Source organism: Vipera berus (genome assembly GCF_964194415.1).
Source record: "Vipera berus genome assembly, chromosome: 4".
Taxonomy (NCBI): domain Eukaryota; kingdom Metazoa; phylum Chordata; class Lepidosauria; order Squamata; family Viperidae; genus Vipera; species Vipera berus.
The window spans coordinates 58,661,551-58,686,445 of record NC_138206.1 but is presented as its reverse complement, the minus strand read 5'-3'; the positions used below and the strand labels follow the sequence as shown (position 1 = coordinate 58,686,445).

The following is a 24,895-nucleotide window of genomic DNA, read 5'->3' as shown; positions in this document are numbered from 1 at the left end:
CTTGAGTTATTTGTAAAATTCATAAAGGTGGGACACTAAACAAAGTGCTTTTTTGGTAGGGGATTACTGTGCTGCCCTTAAAGTAAGCATTATTCTTTAGTGTCGTTTGTGTGGGTGGGTGGGTGGGTGGGGTGGGGGATGGAATTACTATTCACTATAAATTAAATATGCCCAATTAGAAAGGTCTATATATCTTAAAGCAGGGGTCTTGAAACTTGGCCCTTTTATGACTTGTGGACTTCAACTCCCAGAATTCCTCAGCCAGCCAGGGCTGGCTGAGGAATTCTGGGAGTTGAAGTCCACAAGTCATAAAAGGGCCAAGTTTCAAGACCCCGGTCTTAAAGGATAGCGGTTTCAATAAATATTTTTTCATACATGGAGTTTTACATGTTCTCACAGAGTTACACCGAGATATCACCTCTCCAAAGTTAGGAGATCCCGGCCGAATCAAATCGGCGACCAGAAGCAAAGTTTTCTTAAACAGGGTTACCAATTGGCACTTCCAAGGCAAGAGACGGACTTTTTAACCACCAAGATAAACAACACAGAGCGGCAAAAGAGTCCCGACGGCCGGCTGCTTTCGAGAGTTGAGGGGACCCAGCCGCAAGATGACTGTCACGTGAGGCGGGGCGAGACCGAAAGGAGAGGGCGTCCTTTCTCGATTTTGTGTCGAGATGATGCGCGGCAGCTCAGCCAGCCCGGGCAGCTCAGGGGCCGGACAGCAGGTAGCGGAAAGCGCTGGTTTTACTCTCCGGCGAGATTCTCGATCCTACGCTCGAAATTAGCCTTTCCCCCTCGCTTAGGAGGAGGCGGCAGAGGGGAAAACGAGGTTTCTTATTCCCCTCCCTTCCCATCAGCCACATTATGGTAGTGATCAAAATTGGGTTCCGGCCTCCAGAAATCGACCGTGAGGCGTTTTTTCCCGTTTTTTTCCCCCCGTGCCTCCAGAGACGGGCAATCCTACAAGTATGTGAATACAGCGGCGGCTGAATTCTCACAACATTCAAGGGTGTTTATTGACAGCCCCGTGCGTTGTGCGAACAGGTTAATTGAGTGAGCCGCCTGTAACTGTTGACTCCTGAGGCGCTTAGAAAGGGTTTTGTATTATTATCTGATGGGTATTTTAAGGATGTGGTCTTAAGCGTGTTGGCTTAGAAATAAATGTAATAAATGAAAACACCTAGTCTGGTATATAAAATAATTCATCACACCGTTTTAATGCTAATAATATACAGTTTTCTGAAATATAATGGTAGTGAACCAGACACATTCATGGAAGGTGAACACTTGTATATGGTTACTGTGGCTGAATATATGTATGTGTGTTTGTGTGTGTGTAATATCTGTTTTTAATAATAATAATAATAATTTAATTTTTATACCGCCCTTCTCCCGAAGGACTCAGGGCGGTGTACAGGGCAATACAATAAAATACAATATATAAAAATTAAAAGAAATATTAAATACAGTAGCCCAATTAAATAAATTAATACAAAATGTTAAAATACCCCTAAACCCATCAGACCAGGCCGGCTTGTTCAAATAAATATGTTTTTAGGTCACGTCGGAAGGAGCGAAGGTCGGGAGCCGTCCGGAGCTCCATCGGTAAATGGTGAATTGTCTTAGACGATTATCAGTTGGTTTCTTAACTATTGTGTATTGAAATAAGTTACCTTATATAATTTGCTAAGATGGCTTGTTTTCAGCAAGTTATAGCTAATGAAAAGTTTTGTGTGAATATAATGTTAAATTGTACTAAATAAAATGGATGTTAAAGCTCTCAATCTTTTCCTTGAAGCTAAAAGGGGGAGCAAGTTGTCTTGTATGTAAAACTAACTGCTTTTTCAGCATTGTATATGCTGTATATGTAGATTTCTTATAAGGTGAATGGTTCTTCCCAGCTAAAATAAATGTGTACTGCTACGGTTCACTTGCCTGTGCAGAATTTATCCAAAGACAGGTTAATTTCTCAAATGTTCTTTTTCACCTAAATACTCACCTTCCATCTACTCTTTTATATACCATAATTTAATACTTCTGCAATGTATAAATCCAAACAATATATGAAAACTATGGTTAATATAGCCCAAAATGTAACAGAGAAATAAAGTTTGTTGTTAAAAACATTTGTTGAATAGCAGAGAGAGAAAAAAGGGGGAAATTGTTTTGTTCTGTTGCAGAAAACGGAAGTAGAAGTTGAATTTGTTAAGGTCGAAAAGAGAGCTTTGGAGAGGTTGACAACTGAAGTAATGCAGATGCATGACATTCTGCCCAAGATATTGAATAGTGATATCTTAGAAAGCTTTCAGAAACTGGATGCCCTTGAAACAAGTAAGTTCTCTTACATTAAAAACAGTTAATTCATAGAATAGTATTGAATATTTTATGAAAGCAAGACAATTGTTAGTATCGTTTGTTAGGTTGTATCCTGGTTTTTATTTTTTTATTTTTTTGAATATTCTGTATTCAAGGCAGGAATGTAGTAAAATATTTAAATATAATACAAATGTTTGTAACTTACAAAAGGCTCTCCTTTTTTGTTCAAAAGCAGTTAAGGTGCAAGAGTGAAGAATGTGAAGTAATATGAAATATTGGGACGACACTTTCCTTGCCTATTAAAGCTCCCTTCGTCCTGTGTGCTCCCACAGGGAGGGCCTTCTCAGGATACCGCCGGTTAAGGAATGCCGGCGGGTTATTCCCAGGGGAAGAGTGTTCTCTGTGGGCGCGCCAGCCCTATGGAACCAACTCCCCATGGAACTTAGGACTGCCCCCGACCTTCGCTCATTTCGCCGGGACCTGAAAACTTGGCTCTTTGAGCTGTCTGGCCCAGGCTGAGGGGTTTTAATTTTATTGGGTTTTAGTTTAAATTTTGGGGACTTGATTTAATTAATTTTTAATCTGATTTTAATTTTTGTATGTTTTTTTTAACCCTCCCTGTAAACCGCCCTGAGTCCTACGGGAATAGGGCGGTATATAAATTTAATAAAATAAAATAAAATAAATAAATACTGTGTTTCCTTGAAAATAAGACCCGGTCTTTTTTTTGCCTCCAACAGAGGCACCAGGTCTTAATTTTGGGGGTGGGGGTCTTTCCCACTCACCTTGCGGTGACAGCCCCGACAGCCCCACCCAGCCGGCCCATTTCTTCTGCGGCTGGAGAAGCAGCTTAATTCTGCAGCTGAAAATGGAGCTCCGGTCTGCATTTCGCAGTCACAGGCCTTCTGGAAAGGCCTCTGCAGCCAAGAACCGAGCTATGGAAAGGCCTCTGACTGCAAAAGGCAGGCCAGAGCTCCATTCTCAGCTGCAGAATGAAACTGCTCCTTTGGCTGCAGAAGAAGGGGGCCGAGGCAAGGCAAGTATGGATCCATGGGAAGCCTGGCTGCAAGTAAGCTCCACACCCCTATCTCCACCCTAGCTTGATTTTTAGGCATGTGCCTCACCAAACAAAACTAAGGCTTTTTTAGGCCTACCCCCCAAAAATCAAGCTAGGGCTTATTTTTGGTGTAAGTCTTACTTTTGGGGAAACACGTTACTTCAAATCAAGTTGAAAAATGGAAATAATTTTGAATGGAAAATTGGCCGCTAGGAAGAGTATTAAAAACATTCCTCCTGATGCTTTGTTCCCTACCAAATTATCTTTTTATGACAGGAACTAAAATTCTAAATTCATAACTTGCACGGCATTACTGTATTTTTTCCGTGTATAAGACGCACCTTTGTATAAGATGCTCTGGCATGTGAGTTCCAAGCTTACAGCAAACAAAGTCAGCACTCCCAGCGCTTTAAATAGATGCCTCTGGCTGGCCCCACCCCCCTAACCAGCATTCAGCACGATGAGCATGCATAATTCACAGCAGCAGGCTTCCGACCCTGGTAAAAAACCGGCGTGAGCACTGGCGTGACAGCAAGGCAAAGAAAGCGAAGGCAGGTTTTAAACTGCCCACCATTTCTCCACGCCAATCAGCTGTATGAGGGAAGGAAAGGGCTGTTGCTGCCATCCATGCTGATGGTCCCATCCGCTGCCTCTGGATGCCGCCATCTGACGATCTTGCCCCCTCCCGTTAGTGGGAAGCCCACAGGGACTTGACACCTGCACAGGCGGCATGGCAGCGGCATGTAAAGAACCCACACAGGCATGCTCTGGGCTGTGGAGGTTACCATTATTTTTTCGTGTATAAGACGCTGCACTTGTATAAGACGCACCTGATTTTTGAACAGGGTGTTTGCAGGAAAAAGCAGCATCTTATACACAGAAAAATACGGTATGTTTTCTACTGGGAATTTGTGGAAGCAATTCATGATACATGGTGGTAAGCAGTTAAAAGTTCAAATTAAAAAGACTGTACAGTTGCTTTTCTTACTCTTGATCATAACTGATCTAGTTACTTCAGCCTCAGTGTTACTGTTTTCATATTCTTGCGGTTTCTGAGTGAAAGAGGAGACTGTATAATTGCTTGCTGCCTATCTGAGCCAAATATAATAACAATAACACTTAGACTTATATACCACTTCATAGTGCTTTACAGCACTCTCTAAGCTGTATATACTTATATTCATCAACCTCAGAAAGAAGGAAAGCTGAGTCAACCTTGAGTTCAGGATCAAACTCCTGGAAGTGGGCGGAATCAGCCTGCAATACTGCATTCTAACCACTGCACCACCACAGCTCTGAATCCGTGACATTATGGATTCAGACTGAACAGTCTAGAACATGTGTTGATCTATGATTATCCTGTTCTCGCAGGACCCGTTAACATTTTCCTGATGTTACTTGTTTATATTTGAGAGCATATTAAAAAAAAAACTCTTGTTCTCCTCCTCCTCCTCCTCCCCCCACCTCCTCCAAGTGATTTGTAAGATAATGAAAGATTGAAAAGCACAGAATCGGCCGTCTAGCTAATGTTTGTTTATCAGATGTGTATACTTACAGGGTCCTGCTAAAGCAGGGGTGTCAAACTGGCAGCCTGCGGGCTGGATACATCATGTGCAGGCCACGCCCACCCTGGCTTCGCAAAGGCAAAAAACACAATATGTCACGATGCCTTACGTCATGCGATTGAGTTTGACACCCGTGTGTCAATCTCTAAGAATGATCCATTAGTTTATTAGGTAGCCTGTTTCTCAGTCAAACATACAAATTGAGTGCTTAATGAAATGTAAGAAAAATGTCTGTTTTTACAAGTTAAACCTATTAGTTTAAGTCAGGGGTGTCAAACTCAATTTCATTGAGGGCCGCATCAGCATTGCGGTTGCCCTCAGGGGGCCGGGTGGGTATGGCCAGGGTGGGTGTGGCCTACTGGGTAGGCGTGGCTAGAGTGCGTATGGCCTGGGTGGGCGTGGCCAGCTCTACATCGTTCGCATCAAGGGTGCCTATGGGGGCCTGGGCAGGAGTGGGACAGATCTGAGGGTCTCTGGCAGGAGGACGGTCTCTGGGCAGTGGGGTTGGTTCCCTCACTGTTTCCAGGATGGCTTCGCGGGCCGCATGAAACCACTTTGCGGGCCGGATCCGGCCCCCGGGCCTTGTGTTTGTGGTTTAAGTGGTACACACAACAAGAAAATAAAACTGCTTTGTCCTATATATGACTGCTCTTCAAATATTTGAAGATGTCTAACATATTATCATTTGCCTCTGAAGGTTAAATATACACACTATTTCAACCTGTCCTTGAAGGATTTGGTTTTCAAGCTTTTCACCATATTTGTTACTTTCTTCTATATAGTGTGATTTGCTGATTGTTGCAGTTTAAGTGTAGTATTTGAATGACTTGATTTGTTTTTCATTGTTTTCCTTGTGATCCTCCATTTTTAGTTGTAGAAAAGAAAGCTAATGAACTGGAACAATTGAGAATGGATTGTGAACACTATAAAGCTCGCTTGGAAGCAGCCCAGGCAGACTGTGTGAGAGAAAGAATGGTAAAAGAGGATTCTTTTTCATTACCCAGTTTTTATTAAAATTACATCTTACCTCTCCTCCAGAAGCTTAATGTGGCTTATGTGTTTTTCCTTTTATCCATAAAATGGCAACAAGGTTGGTGGTCTTGAGAATGACTGGCCCAAACTTAGCCAGTGAATTTTCATGGCTGATGGTGGACTGGAACATAGATCTGCTTTGTCATAGACCAGTACCTTAATTGCTATACACTGGTTATTGGCAAATAAGGTTAAAAGTTTACTCTTAACTAGACTTTTATTCTGCAGTTCTGTATTTGTTTTCTTGAGAATATTACCTTTTAGAAATCAGTGGAACATGTACATTCACAGATAGGCTAAAGTTATGTGAGACAATATATGCTAATATTTTGCTACTAGGATTGTTCTTTTAATAAAGTGAAAACATGCTTTACTATTGTCAGATTATCATGACAATCAGATAACTATTCAACACTTTTTTGTATTGGGGAACACTAGTATACAACTAAACGTAACTACTAAATAAGTTCTCAAACTAGATAAGATATTTTTCCTAGCATGATTGTTCTATTTTCTCATAGAGAGTTTGTAGGCTTAAGATGCAAATCCTATATATATGTATTTCTAGATACTGTAAGTCCAGCTGGACTCAAAGAGGTGACATCTACAGAATTTCATTATTATGTTATTTCCATTTCCATAAGATATTGCTGCCTATAGTTAAACAATTTTCATCAATCTAATGTCTTTGCACATGTTGGTGTACAACTTTCCTTATTTCCAGGTTGCATGGCCAATACGAAAGCTGTTTAAAATGAGGTTCCCAGATGTTCTTGCATACTTACCTTTTGCATGTGAATCAAATAGAAAGTTTTTAACAATTCTTTATTGAATCATCCAAAAATTCCTTGTGATATCAGAGACAAGACTGCCCATTTCTCTAGGAAGGTGTGCATTTATGAGCAGAAAACATTTCTTTGGCTTAAGTCACTTATAGAAGGCCTCAGAAACTTGTTCCTTTTTCTGTTAACTCTTTGAAGTAGTGATATATAAAACTGGAAAGAAGTTGAAGAATTGCTGATGAATATATTGAAGTCTTCTCCATAAGTTAAAAATTAGACACAGTATAGGACTAGGTATATACATTTGAAGTAACCAGAAACAATATAATGAATTTCAGATTTACATTGTCTTTTTTTAAAGATCATAAAAGATCTGAATTACCGTATACATCTTATTTTAGTCTATTGCCTTTGTTTTATTATTTTGCATCCAAACTGAATATGATGGCTGATTTATCCAAATTGTTCTGAACCAGCCAACTACCGGCCTTGTAATAAGGCAAACCCCTGTTCAAGCAGTAGAGACTGGAGAGCGTCTGAGGTTGCAAAGCGTCTGCCAAGTTTAATTCACAAGCAAAACAACAGAACAAGAAACACAGGAACTTGAATCCTCAAGCGGAAGGGTTGCTTTCAGCAACCAGCCCCTCCCCAAACACTCCTTTTATTTAGAGTTCAGGGCGTGGTCTCCCTGTGTCTCCTCCCGAGGAGTCCCACAGCCTTTCTTTGTTTGTTCCTGCTCGACTGCCTCCTGCGTCGGGCGTCCTTGAACAGGGCCAGCTGTGGGTCATCATCCTCCGCACTATCGGGCTCACGCAGCTGAGAAGAGGGCCCCGGCTGAGGGCTCTGCGAAGCCTCCAAGCCATCATCAACCGGTTCATCTTCCACACCCTCCTCCTCCCCCTCATCTGAGTCATCCGATACATCTGAACCGGCTGCCGGACCCACCGGCTGGCCCTGAGTCATAACACAAATGCCTCCTCTGTTCATATATGGTGGTGGAAATCTATTTTTATTATTTAAAAATACAGGTAGTCCTCAATTAACAAAATTCATTTAACAACAACAGTACTGTTCAAAGTTATAACAGTACTGTAAAAAGTTAGTTACAACTGATCCTCACACTTAAAACTGTCACAGCCCGTCTGCAGTCACCTGATCAAAATCTGAGTGCTTGGCAACCGCCCTGAGTCCTCCGGGAAAGGACGGTATATAAATGTAATAAAATAAAAAATAAATAAATAAAACAATATTTACAACAATTGCAGTGTCCTTGGGTCAGGTGATTGCCATCTGCGACCTTTCCAGGAGGCTTCCAACAAGCAAACTTAATTGGGGGCATGATTTGTTTAACAGGATGGCAAAAAAGGTTGTAATATTGGGCAGTACTCAATAACCATATCCAGTGCTTTTTTTGTAAAAGAAAAAGGTGCCGGAACTCACACGTCATACAACCTGCCTTGCATACCCTACAAGGTTCCATCCAAAAAAGGTGCCGGAACTCCGTTCTGAGCATTCTATGAGAAAAAAAACCCTGACCATATCACTTAGGGATGGATGTTCTGGTCCTGATTGTGGTCATAAGTTGAGGATTATCTGTACTTACAGATGAAAAGAATTAAACTGTTTCCTGTATTCTGTCACCCAAGATTTTTGTTTCCTTGCCTAGCTTTCTTTTCAGAGAGACGTAGATTGGATAAATTAGGGTTACTAGATTTGGGCTGCAAAAGTCTAGAATAAATGACTATGAGATAGTAGTGAAGATAACACTTTGCTGCTGTTTAGTGGGTGTCTGAATTTTTACAATCCAGATGTGATAATCTGAAGAAAACAAAATGTTGGGACACACACACACACACACACAAAATAGAAAAGAGCATTCAGTTCCTTCACTTATGCCCCCCCCCCTTTTAGTTGAGAAAATTATATTTTCTGTTTTACATATAATACAATGAACTTGGTTACTATGGTCAGGTCTAACTTGCTTCTTATACTTTCTTTCTAACATGCAGTAAAGAAGCATTTAAGTTTTCTCAGCAGCCACACTTAAATAATTGTTATTTAAAATTTGCTACTGGTAAGAGATTTTTTGCAACTTCTTGAAAAACATTAGAACTGTCTGAGTGCTACGATTAGTACAACTGATCATCTCTTCATATTTTGATTACTTTCAGGAAAAATTAAATATTCGACAGCAGCTGAATGATGCAAAGCAACAATTATTACAACAAGCTGAATATTGCACAGAAATGGGTGCTGCAGTATGCACATTATTATGGAGTGTTTCTAATAATGAAGAAGCAGTTAAAAATATTCTAGGAAGTGTAAGTTTAGCCACTTTGGGGATATTAAATAATTTAATTACCTTTGGAAGATTAAATCATTATCAGCCTTGTTAAAATCTTTTTAAAAAGATCTTACTCTTTTTCTCAATCTAGTTGGAATTAACACACTACAATCAAACGTGACAAACATGCTAAAGATTTTCTAGAGCCTAGATTAGGGTAAATTTATTCCATTTGAGGCCAAATATCAGTCAAAACTATTTCAACAAGATTGGTATCCCTTAATAAATGTTAAAGTAAATGGAAAAATTTAGAAGACATCTTTAGGAATTAAATGAAGTCTGTATTTATTTTTGTATATAAGTTATCAGTTAAATACTCAGATGCAAAAGGAAATAAGGAGAAATTGGATATGCTAGATACAGATGGAATCACATTAAACAATAACTAATAATAATAACAACAACAACAACTTGTTAACTACTTCTAAATGCTATCTAGAAAAAGTCTTTATCATCTTCAAGAATGCTTCTATGAATGGAGCATATTAGCTTCTAAGGGAAGGCTATTTCATAAGGCTGGTGCTGTAATAAAAATCTGGCCTGAAACTGTCACTCTTTCACTTTCATGAAAATGAGAAACAATCAACTTCTAGGACAGGTCAATTCTGTTTGGAGAAATGATTGTGCAGGTAGCTAGTTCCCAAACTATATAAGACTTTATAAGTAAAACAGAATGTTGAATTGCACCCAGAAAATCATGGACAACCAATGCAAGGCCTATAGCATGAGTGAAATGTGATCCCGGTAACATCTGGTAGGTAGACCATCATAATTTGTATCAATTGCAGTTTCTGAGTAGTCCTCAAAAAGAGCTCCATGTAAGGTTCATTATAGTCCAGACATATGGTGAGGGTATGTTGCAGGATCCTCTAATTTCTGTTGAGCTGCAGCTGGTGTACCAAGACTACATAAAGATCCTAACACTGGTGGGGCACTTTGGCCTTTACATTCCATATCCTCTCTAGTTTCTCCTTTAGACCCTAGTATTTCTCCAGCTTCATATACTCTTTCCTGATGTTGCTGTTGCTTTAAGTTATTTGTACTGTTAGTAACTTAGACTGTTTATTGCAAGATTTGTTTTCCTAGCAACAAACCGTTACTTCTTTAGAATTTCTTACCTATTACATAAGTGATCAAAATCTCAAAATGTGTCAATGAAACCAAAAGTCAGTGCACGCTGTCATTTGTGTTGAATATAAATTGTTTATGATATATGAACTGAAGAATTATGTTGGCTAATGCTCTAGACTTGGTTATTAGTTTAAAAATATGAGCACCAATTGCCTAGTTATGCGAAAATTCTTTATCTTAGATTTGCTGTTATAAGAGGACCTTTGTCTAGAGTAGGAAATATCTTATAAAATGGACAATATGTAACTAAATGTCTCCTTTTCCATTTCATTGTTTGAAATGCTAGTTTTTATAAATTCATAGGCTTATTAAAAAGTTATTTTTCCCTATGAAATTTCAGGCTCAGGCTGTAAAGTTTTTTAATATTGCTGGACAAACAATGGAGAGTTTTGTCCACTCTTTAAACGAAGATAGCAAACATCAGGATATGGATTCTGATGAAAGTCAGTTTGTATTAGGTTTGGCTGGAATTGTTACAAGTAAGTAACTTCTAATATTTTATGGAATAATAAGAAATCACTTGTTGACTTACAACTCTTCAAGTTTGTTTTTAATTTAGTTTATTTTAGTATAACCAAGTTATTTATGAAAACTGATCATATTATACTAACATCTTTCTCCTTGAGAATATATTTAATAATAATCCTTCTTTACTTACTTTGACTTTATTTGGCAAATAAAATATTTCTTCTTTTCCCTCTGGCAGAAAAGCTATGGGGTATCTGCCTCAAATTATGCTATGCTGTAGGTATCTTCAAAATTTCTGACATTTAGTCAAAGTTTTCTCTTTGAAATAAGAAAACATAACTTGTTCATAGTTTGAACAGAATTTCTTTCAAATTTTATTTCAGTGATAAATGTAGTATAAATAGCATGTCAAAGAAATAAGGACAGATGCCACATTCCAAATGTTCTAAGCAGCTACATGTAATATAAGTGAAATCAAAATATTTTTCCTTATACTTTTAGAATTCTCCCCAAAGTTACATGTGCTTCTTTCTGTGTTGCAGGATTTTAAAACTTGTAGTGATACATAGGGAGACAAAGACCATTTTGTTTCTGTCTCCTAACCAGGATTTGCATCTAGAAAACAACAAGAAATTTACCATTCATGCAAATTACTGTTTTATCTTAATAAGAAAATAAACTAAAATACTTCAGATCTTCTGTAGCACAACTATTTATTAGCTATATATTAGTTGTCACGATTGTTGGTGATTTTTCCCCGAACTGGGATTTATATGCATATTACAATTGTTCTGGATTATTAATTTTTGTAGAGGTCTTGTCCCATTACCTGGAGACTGTTAGGGCTGGAGGAATAGGCTCAGGTTCAACCCTAAGAAGACTAAGTGGCTGTGAGTGCTTCGTATGGCATGGCATAGAACAGGGCTTTTCAACCTTTTCACCCGTTGTACCACTTTTAGGATATGGCAACATCCGAGTACCACCAGTTGCCTAGCAAGGTGTCAAAAACTTGATGGCCCCCCCCCAAAAAAGGAAAAAAGTGATGAAGTACAGGTAGTCCTCGACTTACAACAGTTTGCTTAGTGACTGTTCGAAGTTACAATGGCACTGAAAAAAGTGCCCGCCAAGCCACAGCTGAGCAAGACACCTGCCTGCCCGCCTGGCGGCGCTCTTCCTCCTGTCTGAGGTTTTCATTGTTGTGAGCATTTCTGTTGAGGATTGGCAGCGGGGGTGGGTGTTTGGTTTTTATTCTCCTCCCCTCTGCTGTGTGGTTGCAGAAGGTTTTGGTCACTTCACATGACCCTGGGACACTGTGACCGTCATAAATATGAATCAGTTGCCAAGCATCTGAATGTAAATCACAAGACCCTGGAGATGCTGCAACATTCCAGCTGATCGGCGCTTCTTCTGGGCTCAGAAGCACCAGGATCAGCGCCGAGCTCCAGCTGGATCCTGGCGCTGATCCTGGCGCTTCCGCTGAGCCCTGACAGCCCCAAAGAAGCATTGACCCTGGCGCTTTCTCTGAGCCCTGACAACCCTGCAGCAACCGCTGTCTCTCGCTCAGGCTCGTGTGGTGCTGCCACCGGTTCAGTTCATTCCCCTCCCCCGCTACCACTTTTCTAGGATGGTCGTGTATCACCTGCCAGGTGCCAATGTACCACAGGTGGTATCCGTGCCACTGGTTGAAAAGCTCTGGCATAGAGCCTAGCTATTTGAGGGATTGTGGGCTCCAACATTGTCAGCTTGCTTTGGGTCCCATTGATTAAGCAGTGTCCTTCAGTAGGACCCAGACTCTAAGCCTTCTCTGTTGCCTTTGGAGCAGCTTCCCCTATGGTGTGTATGGATCCCTTGCCTGCCTTCAAGCAATCTTTGGAAACCTTCCTTTCCTTCCATCCCAACCCAGCCTTGGATTAAAATAGTTTGTTATTTCCTCAGATAGTTGTTGTTCATGTATAGATTTGTCTTTAGGCATCATTTGTTTTAATCTGACGAAACTACCCAGAACCAATTCAGAATTAGGCAGACCTAGACGATGAACTTAGCGAACACAGCAACTACTGTGCTTAATGCCTAGCAATTTTTTTTTCATTGTGGAAAAAAGTTCTCCCCACTTATATCTCTCAACAACCTACACCACAGGATTTTGTGGGAATAAAATAAAAGGCAATCTCTATGTCAGTTACCTTGACCTCTCAGACAAAAGGCATGATATAAATTCAACAAAACAATAATCTGGACTAATTGTCTCTGAGTCCAACGTGCACAAGGCTTTTGTGCGAAAAGTTTTTTTTTGAGAGGGTGGTGGTGTGCAGCAGCATTCACAGCATTGAAACACAAAGCTCCACCTCTTTGGAATCTACAACATGTATGATGTTGCTTGGCACATGTAGAAAGAGGTGGAGCTCCTGCTGCAGTGCTGTGACACTACTTTTATCAGTCTGACCCCTTTCCCTTCCACATGGATATTAGTAAGAAAGGTGTCTTCTAGGTGAAATGGGCAGCATATGAATTTAATTAATGATTTAATAATTATCTACTGGAGGAAAGGTAGGATATAAATCTTGAGTAATTCTAAGTAATAATATTATGCATGAATGGTTTTTGTGTGTGTGTTCAACAACTAATTAGTAGCCTTTCTGAAAGTTACTTTTCCCAGTAGTGTTCTTAAATAAGAACACAATTTGTTTAAAGTTTTTTATATTTTATTTTGTGTTTTCTTAGATGTTGCTGCTTTAGCAATTGGTCGTGAATTCCTTGTTGGTTCAAATCAGGTACTGCTGGACACAATGATTCAGTTGCTGAGAGATATGAAGCCAGGATGTTGCACCAAACTAAAAGTGTATGATAATTGATTATTTTTGAATTAAAGTATTATCTTCAATATCTTACATTAATATTGCATTAAACAATAATATTAATCATATATTAAACAAATTTATTTTAACATGCTACTGCTAAGTTAAAACAGTTAACTTTAGAACAGTTAAAAATGCATGCTGTAAATAGCAAATTCTTCAGAGAAAAGGAAATACCACTCAGTCCCAAATCCATAATCTAATAAAGCTAGTTAGGATAGCAATTTCTTTTTTTTTTATCAAGCTCGGTAGAATTGCAGAAATAAAAATGGAACAATACTAAATCTATCCACACACACAGAGAGATAGGGACGTCGTCTCTTTTTGAAAAGACAACTCTGTGCAAATTTGTAAGCCATCTTTAAAACTCGGAACTTCCAAAAATACTGTGCTTAGTGTAAAGACTATTAGATATAAGAGGTGGACTGACAAAGCAATAAGTTCCAGCTCATGATTGCTGTTACTTATGCATATATTAACAAAAGATTTCTACACTAAATTATTTGACTTGATTTAGCCTAAAAAGAATTTTCCTTAGTTTTTAATTCTAAGTACCGTAATTTATTTAATTTTCATTTGCTAGTTAACAAAATTAATATATACATTTTAGTGTCTTGAATGTTATTATAAACACTGGACAGCAGAGGGTGTTATAGGCTTAATACTGTATTAAATTAAGATTTTTTTCCAGAGATTGTGGATCATAGAACTATATTTTTGTGGCTAAGAGAATATATTTTAAAAAGTGACGCCTAATGAAAATGCTTAAAGTTAAGTGTAAATGTAACATTTTGATGTAAAAGTTGTAAGAGCAGTGATAATAGGAGGAGGTTCCAAAGGATTAAAAAGCATTTCTTAGGCTAATATTCTAAATAGTGAGCTTTGCCCTTTGAACAACTTAATAGTAGATATATAAACACTCTATAGTTTTAGCATTTCATCATTGCAGAGCTTTCTCAGTTGCCTAGAAAAAGAACAGACGTGTTTTTCTATAACATTTTTTAATCTGGTTCGCTGTGTCTGCTGATAAACTGATGGTAAAAATGTATTGCATTTTGTGTTAATCCTTTATGTTATAAGAAATTTAATATGACTTTTCTTTGTTTAATGACATAGTAGAGCAGCTGTTCATATTTTCTCTGGGAAAACAGGAGGAACTTTTGAATTAGTAGATGGTCCTCTCTGGAAGTTGATAAACAGAAACAAACCGGAACCTTTTTCTTATTGTTCCCCTCATTTCTGTTCTGCGTTAAAGAAAAATTTATTCTTTTCTGTATTTTTCTCCAAGCTGTTTTAGAATCTGGTCTATCCTTGATGGCCGTGGATAAGAGGTTATCTCACCCTATCCTCAAGAAGGAAGAGGGGCATATACCATCACATCTGAGCCTGCTGTCTAGGCAAAATCTACCAGAAACATATCTTATCAATGTTCAGATACTGTTCTACCAAATACTGAAAAGTTATCAAGAAGGAGAGTGAGATAGATGTCACATCAACATCTGAGGAGATTTTACTTGAGGTTCTATCTCCTAATTACACCAAGATTGCTCTGTTTTAAAGCTGAATGTTTCAAAACTGAGTAACACTGGCAGGGCAAAAAAAACAACCCAAAACCACTTCTTGTCCCCATTGATGCTATGTATCAGACATGTCAAACACAAGGCCCGGGGGCCGGATTCGGCCCTCGAAGTGGTTTCATGTGGCCCGCAAAGCCATCCTGGAAACAGTGAGGGAACGGCCCCCACTGCCTTGGCCCTGGCCCAGAGACCCTCCTTCTGCCAGAGACCCTCAGATATGTCCCACTCCTGCCCAGGCCCCCATAGTCACCCTTGATGCGAACGATGTAGAGCTGGCTATGCCCACCCAGTAGGCCATACGCACTCTAGCCACGCCCACCCAGTAGGCCACACCCACCCTGGCCATACCCACCCGGCCCCTTGAGGGCAACCGCAATGCTGATGCGGCCCTCAATGAAATTTGAGTTTGACACCCCTGCTATGTATGATCTTCAGCAGACCGACAGGCTTGGCTTCTCTTTTTAATAAAAACTAGTCCTGTAATGATTGCTGTAGTTCCCCCCCCCAAAGCAGTTTCTGTAAACCAAGCTCTTAATTTTCTGCTTTATTTTGATGATATATTGAAAAAGCGGTTGCAGATACAATGAATTGTAATTTCAGATATGTTTCTAATTCAAAGTGGTCTAGCATTTTTTACTCCCTCATACAACTCTTATTATCTATTTGATGGCTGACGCTCATAGGGCAATACTTTTTGAACCTAGATATGTCAAATGGGCTAACCTACAGAATGTATCCAGAATCCAGAATCCATGATTCCAGTAGAATTGAAATTTGGCAAATTTTATAAAACATTTTGTGACATAATACAAAATGTCATTAACATTTCCTGTGGTCAACTCCGGATATTTGACTGTGTTATACAGTTCATATTTTCAAGGCACTATATCTCTGAATATCTCCCTGAATTCTTAAGAACTTTTCAAGCATAGTAGAAGTTCTGCCATTGTTGAAGGCATTGAGAAGTCTGCTAAGGAAATATCTCTGAAGTAATTACCCATGGTTGTCTACTTTGATCTAAATTCTGAGTTTAGGATCTCTCACAATTGAAAAAAAAATCCTTAAAAAGATTGAGATGTAAGAGAAGATATAAAGCATATAAGTGGTACATTAGTAGGTAACAAGAAATAATTACAATCTTTATCTTGACATTCAATCTATATTTTCCTAGGAAAAAATACTGCAATAGAAATAACTTTCAATCTATAAAATAAAAGTTGAAAAATACTGTTTAAACAAATATGTTTGAGTGTTAGCAAGTCTACAAGTTTGCATTGTGAAATAGACTTCTATTAGGCTTTTGAAACTTGCTGAATTCAGAACAGTATTTACACACTCTGTATATTTCGAGAGTGCTGTGTAAACATCAACAAGTGGCTTGACTTGAGTTGTGTCACTGCAAAAGTAATGACAGATTATTTCCTGTAATTTAAATAAATATACAACAGCCTCCCTGAAAAGTAAATAATAGAAGATGTAATGCACAGTCATATATTCTAGATCTGTTAGCTGCTAAAAATAAGGTTTTTCATTATATTTGTGAAAAATCAAGCGTATTAACAAAATGCATCCAGCGAAACACCAAGCCCATAAATTTTCCAGTCTATGTGCAAAGTTGTATTTTAATTGGAAGGACAGTCACCACGATATGGAGAAGGACTTTTTTTTCCAGTTGACTTTGGTGAGATAGGAAACTAGATGGCTCTAGTTTTGCGGCCATACAAGTATAGATGTCTATATTTTCTTAAAACCCACAGGGAAGCAAATTCAGATAGATATTGCAGCTTGAAGTGATATCTTTCTAACTTCATATCAGGGAATTCAGATGATAGGTAATTATGGTAAGAAAGCAGCATATAAGGGAGCTTTTTGCACAATGTTATTTCACTTATGAGCACTTCTATATGTAAAATTACACACAGGCTTGGGGATTCAAAATAAAATCTAGTCTAGATGCATGGAGCAGAGCCTCCAGGCACTGTATGCATGGTGTTTGCTATAACCCATGAAGGAAGAAGGAACAAAACACTTAGAACCATTACTATCTCCTTTTTTGTAGTGAGGAGAAGGAGGCATGACAAGTACAAAGCTCTCAGCAGGAGCCATTCCTTCTTCTCTCATTCTTTTTACAAGTACCTGCAGTACCTCCAGGTTTAGATATTATATGCTCCACCTCTTTACCGTTATACTATTTTGTTTATTTTGGGGGGAGTTACAAATCATTTTCTCAGTGAGTAGGTTTGTAATGTTTTCTCACAGAGGTAACTGCACACTCATTGAAGCACTCTTTGAGGATGAGTGACTCGTGTGATTGCACTTTGGGGGCTTAGCAACTGGTCCACATTTATGGCAGTTTACAATATTTTTTTTACTGGAAATTGATGTTTACTTCTGGTTTGTGGCAAAAAAGAACAACACGCATTGTAGACCATGGATTCACTTAACAGTGAATCCATTGATTGGCTCAGCCAATCTCAATGTACATGGTTGTACTTTGACAATAAAGGTTCCTTCAAACACCCATGACACTCACTTGATAATTGCAGCATTTGCTTTAAGACTATGGCTTTCATGTAACAACCAAAGCAGAAAATGTCGTAAAATCAGGTTGGTCGTGTGGGTATCTCAACTTATGATCCTTATGGCTTACATAGAGATTCTAGGCTCCATTATAGTCATGAGGAGTACTGTATTTGGTCCTTCAGACTAATCTTAAGTAAAAAAAAAACAACAAAGGATTGGAGCTTGCAAAATGAGCCATGTGATGACTCAAGTTGTCTTATTTTTCTTTAAAATGTTGTCAGAAAAGCCTCTCCCGTGTGAGTCTGCTCTTCTATAAAAATTGAATCACATGGGAAAGTATGATGCAACTGTGTTATCTGGGATGAAAGGAAGTAGGAGTAAAACATTATTTCTTCTCAAGAAAGTAGCTTCTTTGGAATACCATTCTGTTTCCTTCCTTTATGGGAGGAATAAGGTTTTTAGCTAGCTCTTGATCAAACCCCCCAAAGTACATTGTATTACTAGTCAACAATAGCTCTAGTTGTCATTCTTCCTTAGATACAGATTCCCCTGATGAAATTATTCAGGTAAAGAGTCAGCTTGGATAGCAATTCCATGAGAAGCAAGCTACTTAGCATAAAAAAAACTAATATTTTTTCTCATCCCTCCCCTCTAGCCCCAGATATTTTGAGCAATAATACCTTCATTTCTGATTATGATGGTTAGTATCAGAATTTTAATGAGAGGAAAATTGATATTTCTCCCTATTTGTGATCGTAGTGTCTAACTCCAATGCAACTGTTAAGATAGGGGGAAGAAATCTCATTTCCCTAATATTATGGCTATTATTCCCCCCTTTCCATGCGATATGACTGCATTAACAAGTATCCTCTTGGTATCTGGTATTTATTTCTTTTTAAATGGCATATATTCAAGATCTAGATTCTTCCCACCATGGTATATTTCTGCCATAAAATGTACAGTATTTGCTTGTGTAGCATTTCTTAGTTTTCTTCTGATTAACTTTTGGGAGAATTGAGCATGAAGGCAGAGTCAGAAAGCAGAATTTGGTGGTCCCTCTTTCAATACCATTTGTTTCTGCTGAGACGGGAGAGCTTGGAAATGAATACCTCAGTTCATCAGTTTCTAAATAGATAGTTCTGTCCAGTAGAGGACAGATCTATGTAACTGACTTCACTGACATCTTAAAGTAATTAGTAGAGCTGTTTCAATATAAAGTATCCAGCAATAACTAGACAACCATTTTCTCTCCAAATGGATTAAATTCTATAGTTATTTTGAAAGGTATCCTAAAAGGATCTGACAGTTAAAAAGTTCTTCTCCTGTAGCAATTGATTGATTTGTTAAGGAATTTTGCACACAACAAAGGTTTAAGTTGTACCAAATACATCCAGTTTGTTGTTATACAATTTTTATGAAAGTCTTAGGGTTGCTGACAAAATCAGGCAAGATGCACTGTGACTTGTATTCTGGCCATGACGTGTTTATCCTATATTAGCTTTACAATTTGATTTGTTATAGAGGCAATGACTTTTCAAACCAAGGCCATTGTTCATTCTCAAATCTCAAGGAGTAGATTTTTAAGAAATCATCTATTAATTACATTTAAAAATACTTCTAACTGATTGAAACAATAATACAACTGGAGACTTTCTTTAAAATAGACATTTATTTTTATGGATGTCACTTTTTCTTTCTTATGAGACTTTATATAGTATGACTTGTGTTGTACATTCTAAAGATAAACTAAGCTTTATTTCAAAGCTATAGTTTTAGTCATATGCAAATATAATCAGTTAAATTGATTTTACGCCTTTACAGTTAATTTCATTTATCAGGTTGCCCTTACATTCGAAACAAACCTAGCACATTTTGTATTAAATGCAGTTTAATCAAGGATTTACTTGTATATATGTGTATATATGCTACTTTAGTATCGTGAAGATTGTCAAATCAAAAGGTGCAATATAAACTTTGCCCAAAAATGCATCTATGCATTTCAGTCACTTTTTAAACTTTTATTATAGGCTGATGCTGATGTCCTTATATAATATTAGTATCAACATGAAAGGTGTGAAGTATATTAGTGAAAATGCAGGATTCTTCCCATTACTCTGGTGGCTCCTGAATGGTAAGGTTTTTATAAATACTGTACAATAAATAGAAGTTTAAAATGCTCAGTAACATTAATCTTTTAAAATTGCTCCTCAGATTTATTAGAACAATATTTTATATACCTTAAATGTTGCCAAGAAATTGTGTATTTTAGAATCAGTGTAAAAGATAGAAGGGTTATAGGAGAAGACAAGAAAGAGAAAGAACTCTGTATGAGGAAAAACACATCACAGAAGAATTTCCTTATAATTAGCATGTGATATAGAGCATGCGGTGGCTCAGTGGGTTAGGACGCTGAGCTTGTCGATCAGATGGTCGGCAGTTTGGTGGGTTGAATCCCGAGTGCCGCGTAACAGTGAGCGCCTGTTACTCGTCCCAGCTTTTGCCAACCTAGCAGTTCGAAAGCAGGTAAAAATGCAAGTAGAAAAATAGGGACCACTACGGTGGGAAGGTAACAGCGTTCCATGCGCCTTTGGCATCTAGTCATGCCGGTCACATGACCACGGAGACGTCCTCGGACAAGTGCTGGCTCTTCGGCTTTGAAACGGAGATGAGTACTGGCCCCTAGAGTTGGAAACGACTAGCACGCATGTGCGGGGGAACCTTTACCTTTACCTATAGAGCATAGCCAAGGTTTAGATTTTGATATGTAATCATGAGGATGCAAAATAATAATATAATGTATTACTATTTTTATTATACTTATGATTACTGCCCTTTCAAATATTCACAGATACATTATCTTGTAATCCTTGTAACAGGCTTTTATTTTCACTGAATGATTTTCAGTGTTGTCATTTTTAATATTGCACATGGAATGAATAAAGCTAAGAAAGCACATAGCAGAAGCAACATTCAAATCAGAGGGCTTCCTGATTTGCAACTGAATATCTTTACTATTATGCTCATTGGTTCTCAGTATGCATTATTTCTTATTTAAAATCACAATCGTGTACATGCTTATTTAGACATGTGATTATTTTCATTGGAATATATTCTCAAATAGAGGTACACATGAATGGAGGCTCCAATCCTAAACAGGGAAGATCTCTGAACACAGTACTATATGATTTATTTGTATCTAAACATTCATAGAACTGCACTATATGTGTACTACTGTTGTAGAGTCCTGACAAGAATATTGAAACTTTACTTGGTTATTTGATTTCTGTTGCTGCCCTTCTCAAGGAGTGATAGCTTAGATTAGAATGCTTTCAATATTGGTTTATCTTCTACTCTTTAGCTCCCTCTGGTGGTCAAACTATAAATCTTCTTAAAAACACTTTTTAAATAAACTGGTTTCTCCTTGCCAAATTGAAAGATATTAACCTCCAGAATTGAAAATTGTAACTCCCAATGTCAAATACAGGTGGCACATTCATGAAAATAATAAAATAAAAACAGAATTTTAAAAAGTCCATCAACATTAAAAAGGAAAAAGTACTCCATGCTTCCTTATTTTAGTTTGCCTCCAGTTATCCTCCTTCTTGTCATTTAACAATAACAGTGTCCCCAAAATGGCACAAATTTTCAAAAAGGAGTAGTAGTCTGTGACCAAAAAGAGCCTTTTTTAGCTTAGTAAAGATAATAATCAAATAACGTGCTTAAGAAGTGAAAGGAACGACTTATTTTCCGTTCGAAAAATAAATTCCAAAATGGCTGCTTATTCCACAATGAAGTAATTGCAGCTCCACCTCCCAGCTGGACAACTCATCTGACAACTTCAAAGTGCCACTCCAGAGTCTTCTTGCAAGTTGCCACTGAATGGATGAACTTTTGGGGTGATTCTGTGACTCTCCCTTATCCAGGTAAAGGTAAAGGAATCCCAGATTCTACTCCGCTCATTGGCAAGAATTTGGAAGTAGGGCTATCAGAAAGTGACTGGCCCAAAGTCATCCAGCTGGCAGGAGAGAACTTGTGGTGTCCTAATTTCTAGCGTAATATAAAATTTGTGAGAAAAAATGGAAAACACATAGTGATGCCTGACTCTTGCAGTCATTACTTGGTAACATGTTAAGCTCTGCCTCTGAGATCAAAGAATGTTATTCATATGTTAACTGAATTCACATATTTCCAGGATCTGCTGATGATTAACAGTTTGGCATTGATGCAGTGAAATTATGTAAGTGTCATTTCAGAGAGTAGTTCATCTGGAAATATAGTTCTAGTGACACATGTGATTACAATCCCATTTTGCCGTATCAGTTGCACCTGTTAATATTTGAAAGCCAGTTGCATCAAATTTTACTGGACATTTTATAATTCTGATAAATACCTTAAATGTTTTATCCAAGAAATTTTGAAGTAGAAGTATATAAACATTTTCTTTAAATTATTTAACATCAATTCAGAGTAGAATATGATACCAGATACCAGAAATACCAGATACCAAATACCAGATACCAGAAAATAAAAAAATCCAGGATTTTTTTTTGTTTCGTTTTCCCCCCTTTGGTCTGATGTAGGGAGCCCTACTTTCTGGAAAGTAGCAGAGAGTAAGACATTTCTGTCCTATTCATATTTCTTGAAAGTCCACCCAACTTGTTTACTGATACGTATTATATAATAAATATATATTGTATCTGAGGTGATGCTTATTGCAGCAGCAGCATAGGTTCTGTGCAGCTTGACAGTGAAATATCATGGAAGCTAGGTAGATGGATAGTTCTAAGTGTAATATTGCTTATAGAATTCATCAGATTACAGCTCAGTTTTGCATTATATAAAGTTAATTGAAAAAATATATAGTAATAAGCAATGTTTGCAAGTGATAATAATGCATGAAATTTCCTTTGCATTTAGGGAATGCCCTACATTTGGAAATAAAGAAAGACTAAAGAAACCAGCCATCTTTTTAAAAATGTCTCTCCATGCATCACAGAATAAGAGAAAAAGGAACCTAAACATGCTAATTTGCCATTATTATAACTGCATCCACTGGCACAATCAGAATTCCCGGTTTGTGTAATAGTATTCCAGTTTAGGGTTTTTAACCAAATATATTGAACCAGAGAAGGAAGCATTGCTATTTCTGTGCTTTGTGGATTTAGTGTAGAGAACATTGGTAAACAGGTGGCTGAAATAATTAGTTTTAGAAGGACTTCACAGGAATAATTTAGAAGTTTGCTTTAAATTCTAAGAATGGTAATTATTTATTATTGCCATTATTGTACTTATATGGTGACCATTCTTTAAAGCCACATAGCTATACTATTTTCTTTCTCTTTGCTAGATCCAGATCCAGAAGTATGTTTTCATGTATTACGACTTCTTCAGTCCATGATTATGGAGCCAGAGATATTAACTAAGTCAGCTCTTGAAATACGTGACTCCCTACCACTTCCACGTATCCTTATGCTATCAAAGAGCCGTAATAAAGATCTACAAATTCTGGCCCAAGAACTGCTTGAGGACCTCAGAGTATTAGAAGGTGAAATGTAAGACTCTTGCTGAGGCCGTCCTTAACTTTTCAAGCATACTTTTAAGTTCTGTAGTAATTTGTAAAATATTATACATGCTTTCTGATATATCTCGTCATTGTAATTAAATGGTTCGTATGCTTGGCATTCATGCACAGAAATCTGAGCCATAAGTAGCATCTCAGAATTTCCTGGGTTGTGATGTATCAGGTCTCTTAGAAATACTGAATTTAATGTCTGGAATATTTGTAAGGAGTGGGTGGATTTACCAATAAGCCTCCTTTAATCAAAATCTTACCTGACAGCTAAGGGATATAGTTCAGAATTTATATTTGCCATATCATAGATTGTTAAGGTAAAATCAAGTACCTTTGGTCTATATCAGAGGTAGACAACCTTGGCTCTTTTATGACTCATGGACTTCAACTCCCAGAATTCCTGAGCCAGAATGGCTCAGTATGGAAACTTCTCCACTTTCCCTCAGCATGGCTGGCTCAGGAATTCTGGGAGTTGAAGTCCACGAGTCATAAAAGAGCCAAGGTTGCCTACCCCCGGTCTATATTATTCTTCATTTGACTTCCTCTTATTTTAGTAACAGTGAGAATAGATTTTAAATTTTGATTTTTTAATGTCAACGATGACCTTAGTTAAAAATCTAATAGAAGATTATTTTTTGTAAATATTTTGTAAATATTTTATGTAAATATTTGTATCAAAACTATGGAAGTTAAATTATTAGCATAATTGTCTGGGTGAAAGGGTGCTGGGCAGAAGATTCTGTCTCTCTCTCTCCCTGGTTTCCTCAGACTATACAAGCTTGCTGCATTGGAAAGGGACAAAAGAAGAACATTACCATGTTTCCTAATGCTCTCCTGACTCCTCCTTTTAGAAGACATAGCTACGGAATAGCATAAGTTGTAAAACTTTTTTCCCCCCATTGCTGACTGTAGATTTCCATTTCATTCTGTGCCTTCCAAAGCTGAGCCAAGCAGCATAGTGGGTGACTCCGGCAAATTGCCTCTTCTGTTATTCTGGAGAGAGGGAGAGAATATAAGTGGAGGAAACCAACAGAGTAGGAAGAGCCTCTCTGGAATAGGTCACAGCTCATTTTGCCTTAGCACCACACCCATAGTGGCCTAGGCACGAGCATTCTCTTCGGTTATTAGCCTGGCTGGTTCAATTTGATGCTACCATATTTCGTGCCATATTTCAATGTGATGCTACCATATTTCGTGTCAGGTTCCTCCTATTTCCAGGGTCAGTCAGGGGAACTGAAGAAATAGCTACTGTCTATCCTGTATCTATGCTTTTGTATAGTGCTAGCTAGCTAATTTTAAAAGATTAGCAATTTTTAAAAAAGACTAGCCAAACTAGCTAGAGACTAGCTAAAAAAAGACACTAGCATCAGTTTATGATTTCCTTTGGGCTTCAAGCGACTAGGACGGGTAGGCAACCTCGGCTCTTTTATGACTCATGGACTTCAACTCCCAGAATTCGTGAGTCAGCTATGCTGACTCAGGAATTCTGGGAGTTGAAGTCCATGAGTCATAAAAGAGCTGAGGTTGCCTACCCCTGGACTAGGATGATGACTATTTTGTTAGGCCTGGTTGTTCGTACGGTGATAAATAATTCATGGACATAAAAATCTATTAATAACAAATTTTCAATGATTACTTATTAAGAATAAAAGAGCTTCTGACTGCATCTTGCT

At 37.9% G+C, this 24,895-nt stretch overlaps 1 protein-coding gene across 1 annotated transcript; it reads left to right on the top strand.

Moving 5' to 3' along the window:
- Positions 1–649: 649 nt before the first annotated feature.
- HSF2BP (heat shock transcription factor 2 binding protein) lies at positions 650–23,206 on the top strand (the record flags this gene model as incomplete). Its single annotated transcript, XM_081327623.1, has 8 exons — positions 650–725; positions 2,181–2,331; positions 5,810–5,913; positions 8,924–9,073; positions 10,568–10,706; positions 13,417–13,534; positions 19,678–19,781; positions 22,998–23,206. The coding sequence occupies exons 1-8, from the start codon at positions 675–677 to the stop codon at positions 23,204–23,206; spliced, it is 1,026 nt and encodes a 341-aa protein (XP_081183749.1). The 5' UTR covers positions 650–674.
- Between the last annotated feature and the right edge of the window lie 1,689 nt (positions 23,207–24,895).